This window comes from Embiotoca jacksoni, unplaced genomic scaffold, assembly GCF_022577435.1.
Source record: "Embiotoca jacksoni isolate LCO1_2020_lvr unplaced genomic scaffold, fEmbJac1.0.p SCAF_113, whole genome shotgun sequence".
In the NCBI taxonomy this organism is placed as follows: Eukaryota; Metazoa; Chordata; class Actinopteri; family Embiotocidae; genus Embiotoca; species Embiotoca jacksoni.
This window is the reverse complement of record NW_027185245.1, coordinates 247,519-255,273: the sequence shown is the minus strand read 5'-3', so window position 1 is coordinate 255,273 and position 7,755 is coordinate 247,519. Positions and strand designations below refer to the sequence as shown.

The following is a 7,755-nucleotide window of genomic DNA, read 5'->3' as shown; positions in this document are numbered from 1 at the left end:
TCTTGATAATTAAAGATTGTTAAAATGTTAAACAGTGTTTTAGCTTTTTTTTTTTCATTTTCATGTCATTTAGCAATATTTTGCCATAAAAATCTTCAAACTAAGCTGTACAAAAAAAACCCCACCCGCAGTCAGTCATCATAGTAGGCTTGAATATATAAAATTAGATATTATAAAAAATTTTGACCACTATTTTTCAATGCACCTCAAAAAGATTAGAAAATTACAAAAGAATTATAAAAGACTAGATTTTACAGACTGTTGTATAGAAGTTGTAAAGAAGTCTTCAGGTTAGTTGAATTTAAGGATTTATTTCACTCATAAAAGATGGTCAACATCTGTGTATTTTAAAGGACTGGACATTTCATTGTCTACATAGTGAAAAAGAAAACATTCAATTCTGTACACAACCTTTTCCACCGCCCATACACCACGTGTCCATTTAGAGTGTCATAACTTGCCCGTCAAGCCCAGTAACTGATGATAAAGACGGTTACAGAGAGGCTAATGAGGAGGTTTACGTTTACAATGATTCGTAGCCTTGGCTTTTCCTCCAGAGAGCAGATAGCATGTTCAGGTTCAGGAGGAATCACAGGATCGTCATCTCCCTCCTTGCGTCGCTCCATCCCACACAGCCAGTAGAGGGCAGACATCAGCCTTGACTGACTGTGGACGCTGGACACGGATGATGCAGAGTCTGGAGAATTTAACGAGAGAGACAAAAAATACATTGAATAGTTTTGTGGGTGGGTATGGTCATTCACCGGCAAGCATGACAAATGGAAAAGAGTCGTGAAAAGCAGGACACGGACCCACCTGTCCTGTGATGGCGTGCGTTTCCATTGCTGTGCTCCTGCTCAACGTCCACAACTCCCATCTCATCCGTCTGACTAGAAATCCCCTGTAAGGTCGTCATGCTCCGCTCCACTGTTAACACCTGCTCTTTGGGCTTCACCGGGTCAAACCTGGTGAACCACGTCAGACGACTAATCTGTATAATAAAACGTGCAAGAAATTAACCTTCCAAGAACTAAGAAAATGTATTATTTGATCTTTTTTTTTTTTTTTTAGACATTTCAGATGTGACTAGATAATGAATGGGCTGGAATCAAAAAATAGGTTAACACTTTTTTTTGCAGACCTCAAATGAGGGCATTTTTGGCCAGAGTTGTAAATCAGTGTATTAAAAAGTCGTTTACCTTAAAATATACCTGAGGTGTTATTACTGGTACCAATAAGCACATCCTTGTATTGCTTGTATTATGTGTAGTGGCATTAATGTGATATGTAATGTTGTTTTCTAAAGTAAGATATGTATTTAGGTTTGCGGTGAGAAACACTACACAAAAAAAAACAAAAAACAAAAAACAATTGAATAGACTGCAAAAAAAAATTCAAGCAACCGAGAAATTTTGCCTACAACGTCTTAATGGACCCGACAGTGGCTTCACCTGCTCTGGTTTAGGCTCCTCTGTAGCCAGGCTGACGACGACCACCACAGCCAGGGTGATGATGGACAGCAACATGGAGAAGTAGAGGTAATGGACGTATTTCAACACCCCTGGCCTGTCATCCTCTTCATAGCACAGAGGAGTAGGGTAGATGAAATCCAACAACATGCGAATGCAGCCCACCGTGAGACCGATAGCCAGGCCCCAGAATGCACCCTGCAGGACGGAGGGAGTCAAACACCAAGTGGTGTACACAGTGCGTTGTCAGAGTGTCATCAGAGTACTGTACATACAGTTACTTGCATTACATCATCTCCAATGTCTCGATCAGTCCTAAACACCACCTCACCTTCTCATTAGCTCTCCTCCAGAAGCAGCCAGCGAGGAAGATGATGGAAACGGGCGGCTGAAGGTAGGTGCTGATGGACTGGATGTAGATGAAGAGCTGGCCACCCTGACTGGCCTGAACAACAGGAATCCACAGCACAGATACCACAACGAGCACAAGCACGAACACCCTGCAGCGCACACATTAAACATCAGATGTGCATTAAATGCAACAATATACAGTGCAGTTCTGCAAAGACGCTCTTTACTGATAATCTGATTGCAGGACGTTGCCAGAGAATGGAAAACTGAAGGCAGTAAACTCTGAACAGCACCATACCTTGGGTAATGAAACAGTATGTGTGTGTCAAGGTTGGAAGATACAATCTGGAAAAGTCATCACTTAGGAATTATGTGGAAAGAGGGATTCTGGTTTGGGTGCAGATGACAGAAAAATGTAAAACTTGGAACATGCAATTTGGTGGATGATTTCATCTGAAGTGCATTATAATGCCATACGTGGTTACTTTTCAAATGTAATCTATCCAAGTGGGAATGAAATACTAGTCATTGTATAAGCCTTTAACTAAAGACCTGTGGAAAAAGCTGACAGCAGGGTGGACTACTGCAGAGAAGCTTTTCACAAAATGAAATTTTATGAGTCCAAAAATGCAAAACTTTTCACAGTTGTTACTCTCTGCAGGCTTAAACTGGTGTATCAGTATATGTTATACATGATGCGTGTTGTGCTCGCATACCTGCCCACAATCATGAGCTCCCATTCAGAAGCGTGGGATCTGAAACTCTTCCACATGTCCATGGTAAAAATGGTGCTGGCACTGTTGAAGATGGATGTCATAGAGGACATGAGAGCAGCGATCATCACAGCCATCATTAAGCCACGCAGTCCTGGGAGGGAAAAGCACACAGATGGCCATAAAAGAGATCGTATCTGTGTGTGTATCAATGAAGCAAAAGGCAGGACAGGAGGTGAAACAACAGAAAAAGTCTCTCACCTGCAGGCAGCAGCTCCATGACCAGTTTGACATAGGCGATGTCTGAACAACCCACCGGGTTGCCACAAATCTGTTGGCACAGCTCAGGCTCCGCACACGCTACTTCATCTATACACAAAAAAAAACACGTCACTCATGCTGAGATATCAACAATACTCTCTTCACCTGCCACGGGATAAATTAAAAAAAAAAATTAATATTAAATCCCAAAGAACCAGCATTACCTGAGTGCAACCATACGGTATGTTATGTGACATTAAGATATGTATATTGTCATATGCACAGTAAAAACACAGGCAGTTACACCATACAATGAGGTTCTTACTTTGCTAGTCCCTCTTTCTTTTATATAAAAAAAAATATATATATATATTTAAAACTTTAAAGAAATATGTAAAATAAAAGAATATGAGAAGAAATAGTTCAATAAAAATGTACAGTATTGTACACATGTAAAAATTTTAATTATACATTGATCTTTCATAGATGAAAGACATCTTGCCCTGTTAATGAGGTTAATGTAAATTCTATAATATGTTATATCTTTATTTCAAGGACATTTTAAAGCAGCACCCTGGATTGATAAAAGTATGACTTTTACACTGTACCTGTGTAGAGTATCCTGCTGATCATGCCAGGAAGCATGATGGCAAAGAAAGGCAGAATCTTCAGGTAGGCGGCCATCAGGGAGCCTCCTTTGGCGTGGGTCAGAGTCTTGGCAGCCAGGGAGCGTTGCACAATCACCTGCAGACAATCCCAGCCAAACTCAACTCTCAGTTAACTCCCAGTGGGTGTTGGTTAATGAGTAATTAAGACATACAGCAGTATGAAACTACAATTTGATAGGGGTTAATCAAGTGGTTACTGTTATCACTCAGGAATCTGTTATGTATCAGGGCTAAAAGTTTTATCTGCCTAAATAGATACAATTGCTACACTGATAAGACAGTTAATCCTCATTAAAAGTTCCCATGCCTTCAGGTTGGCTGACTACCAGCCTGATATAAAAGGAATATTTAAACTCTCTGCAGAGCAAAATATACCAATTTCTGAAGATAGAGATCTTCAGATGAAGACTCAGAACCTAACTTCACAGATAAGTGTAGAGCACCATAAACAACATGGAAACGCTAAATTATACTTTGATCTTTCATAGATGAAAGACCTCTTGCATTTTTTGAAGTAAATTAAGTTTAAATATATATATTTTATATCCACTTAAGCCACTCAGGGCACTGTGGAAACCAGAAGTCAGGCTTGCCCATACATCATTTGAGAGTTTTTTTTTTCTTTTTTCTCATAACTTGATTTGTGATATCTGCTTTTGCTTACTTTTCTCTTATTCTGTCTTTTTTATTCACTGTATCACTTCTATATACCTTCCATTTTCTCCTGTATGAAAGGTGCTACACAAATGATTTTTACTGTAGTACCTGATCAGAGCACCAGTACCACATGGAGGGGATGGACATGCCGATGATGACACCAGGCCAAGGCAGGTCAGAGTTAACCGGGTCTCTGAATATGTGGAAAGCGTCGTCTCGGGGGATGCCACAGGTGGAGTTAGGCACGCGGATAGAGGGGATGGCGTTGGCGTAACCCTCCATCAGAGCGTTCCAGCCTCCAACTTCCGCAAAACCTCAACGTGGAGACTACAGGGTCAGATAAACTGGAGCATAAAGTGCTGCAGATGGGAGGGTGTCACGTTTAGTAACATGTGACTTACTGAAGCCCATGAGGGTGAGAGCTCCTGCCAGCATGATGGCAGTTTGAACTGCATCCGTGTAGATAACTGCAGCCAGACCACCTAGGACACAACATACAACATGTAATGTGCTTCTAACTGCCAGTGCAAGACAGAACAAGCAACAAGCAGGACTTTAGGATAACTGCAATGTCAAAGCAAAGGTTTTTAAAAATGGTGACAGAAGGAGAAGAGTCACCTGTTACAGTGTAGAGAGCAGTGATTGACAGCAGCAGCACCACAGCCAGGTAGATATTCCATTGTAAAGCGAGTTGAATGAACACTGCACCTGCGTACATGTCCACCTGGTCAGAAACACACACAACGGATGAGATGTGTCGCTTGCAGTGCGAACTTCAGAGAGGAAAAGTGATTAAAACAAAATGCAAAAGATTCATAAACAGGCACACATACATGCAGGGATGTGGTTATATTTCAAAACATGACATTTAAATTCCTCAAGAATTAATGTGGATTCGTATCATACCGATATTTTTGTGAATATGTAAATAAATAAGGACAAGACAGCAATAAATAACTGCGTTCTTCTACCACCAAAGCGCTTCTGTAAATATTCTGGCATTGTCGTCACCTGTAGAGGAAAGAGATCAAAGATGATTGTCAGGGATTAAATATATGAGATCATGCATGAGTTCAAGTGTGAACCTGTGTAGGAAACTCACCCCAGAAGCGATATAAATTGGGAGGAAGAGCCATCCCAGCAGCAGCACCATCAGCATCCCCTGTTCATTAACAAACATCTTCACTTTAAAAATGACCAATTCTTCATATCAAACTAATTTTTATATTAATATGTTATAGATTATATTCAGTCTCTTACATTCCATTCATAAGCAATTGCCCCAATTCCTGCTGCAGCTCCTGACCCTGCCAGACCGATGAAATGCCCACTGCCAATGTTGCTGGCAAACAGTGAAGCGCCCACCTAAATATAGATGAAAGAGTCTGAATCAGGATCAACTTGGTTTATACTGCTTTGAACCACAGAATATTTCGTCTCCTTCTGAGTTTATTAGTGTGAATTATTAGAAATAGATTTTCCATTCTGGTCTTGTTGGAGTTACTGTGGCTTCCTACAAGTCTGACAGCAATAAACACATATTTGATTTGAAAATGTGTTTTTGTTATGATTAGGCAGTCAGTCAGTGTGGATGTTATTTTATTTGACATAAGTTGTTATGGTGTTTGACTCACTGGCCACCAGGTCATGCTTTTCCCAGCCAAGAAGTATCCATCCACAGTGCTGCGCTTCGTCCTCCACATAGACTGGTAAAAATAAGGGAAACATTAAAGAAGCTCTTAAAGGTAAAAGTGAAGAAGAAATGTCCACTGCAGGAGAGGGAATTTATCATCAGGAATCCTATTTGTGTTAAAGAAAAGCTCAGTCAAACTCCTGGTACTGTAGCAAGTTTGTCTGATTTTCTATTGTTTAATCAAAGTTGTTGAATAGTTGTTTGAGTTAATACAGAATCAAACCTTTGTGTAAATAAACCACAAACTCCAACCTTCTTGCTGTGAGGTGACCAGTGCACCTCTGTACCACTCCTAATACATTTTAACATGAATGTAAAAGGCATTTTCCTTGTTTTGTCATGAGGCAAATGGCACGTTGATTCTACATCACAGAAAATAAACAGTAAAATATAATATTCTGCTTCGCATCTGGTCAGGTTGCTGCACGTCTGTGTTTTGTCTCATCAATAATATCGTTTCTTTCGTTACGATAATCAAATTCCTTCCCTATTTAACAGAATCATCATATTTTCTCCTTAAGTTCTGATTGTTCATACAACATGGAGAGAAGTTGCATTACAGAATGATCAATATAGGTTATCAAAAACTGGGAGGAGGGAGAGAAAGGGCAAAAGATGAGAAAGTGGAATGTTCTTCTGAAAAAGCTTGTATGAAACAGTCCATTTCTGTTCTTGTTGAAGGATATTTATAGTAAGGAGGCAAAAAGGACAGAGCAGCAATGATGTGTGCAAATTTCCACCCAGAATATTTTATATTTCAAGCCATTACATCTCAGTTAATAGAAGCATATTGACTGCTTTTTTAATTTATCTGACAGAAAATAGCTTACTGTGTAAAACTTCTGGTATCAGTATCTGTACTTACCCAGAAGCCAACAGCCAGCACCAGTAGGAAGTAGACTACCAGCACCACTATATCCACAGTGACCAGAGTACCTTTAACCCCTGGAGAGGGAGACGGAAATGGGGTCATGCTGGCCCCGTGGTTGCCTGCTGCTAGGTCAAAGGTCATCTAGAATTCAATCCAAATTAAAATGGTTTCTGTTTGTAGTTTGCAGAGTGATGCTTAGTATGCATTTAAACAGTTGATTCAACTATTAAATGTTTAAGCTTCTTTCTACAACTTGATTACATTTGACAGTTTCATAATTACTTTTCATGAACACACGTTGTTAAGACATGAATCAACATGAAAAAATTGTGAATCCATGTTTAAGAAAATTTTGCTAAAAATACTTTTGTACTTTGTATTAATATAAAATACAGGATGGACGATTTCTTTTTTTAGATAGCAGTGACTCTGTTTTTTCCTGTCTTTAGGCTATGTGTTGGACAGTATTCTATGGATAAAACAAACTCACCTTTCAGTAAGTAGTCACAGTCTGTTTACTTCCAGCTGGTCTGCCAGGAGCTGACTTCTCTGGCCCAAACAATACAGCATGTCACCAACTCCCTGGAAACAATCCCATGTTCCTCACAAAGCTTCTTCCGCACTCCGGAGGATCAAACTCCACTTCCACCGTGTGTACGACAAGGTTTAGTTAAATTGTAAGGGATTTATTACTTTCACGTATTCATAACACATGCCGTTTACAGAGCACACCCCTTCTGCCAGTAAAACAGTTAAATGATTGCAGAGTGAGTTGTAAAGTCATCTTAATTACATAAAGGAAGTTGGCAGTGATAAGATCATATTAAAGCAAGAAAAAGGGAATGTTTGTCTGTGTCTGTGTGTGTTTATGTCCAGAACAGAGACATCCAGATACAGGCTTATTTCTCAACAAACAAATTGTCATGTGAGATTATGCTGCAACATGGCAGATAAACTGGTTACAGCAAGAGCAGGTAGTTGTAAGCAGGCTGGGAAGACGTGTGATTTTATTTACAAAATAGAAAGCTGGAGGAAATGCAGACACAAGTGTAGGAGGCCTTTGATGTTATCC

General features: G+C 39.8%; 1 protein-coding gene across 1 annotated transcript; it reads right to left on the bottom strand.

Moving 5' to 3' along the window:
• Positions 1–404: 404 nt before the first annotated feature.
• slc5a11 (solute carrier family 5 member 11) lies at positions 405–6,736 on the bottom strand. The gene is made up of 15 exons (XM_069143700.1): positions 6,678–6,736; positions 5,754–5,825; positions 5,380–5,484; positions 5,222–5,281; positions 5,026–5,130; positions 4,738–4,843; positions 4,521–4,601; positions 4,228–4,433; positions 3,403–3,538; positions 2,795–2,902; positions 2,537–2,687; positions 1,801–1,969; positions 1,452–1,667; positions 817–991; positions 405–697 (listed from the first exon to the last, which is right to left on the bottom strand). The coding sequence occupies exons 2-15, from the start codon at positions 5,820–5,822 to the stop codon at positions 465–467; spliced, it is 1,920 nt and encodes a 639-aa protein (XP_068999801.1). The 5' UTR covers positions 5,823–5,825; positions 6,678–6,736; the 3' UTR covers positions 405–464.
• Between the last annotated feature and the right edge of the window lie 1,019 nt (positions 6,737–7,755).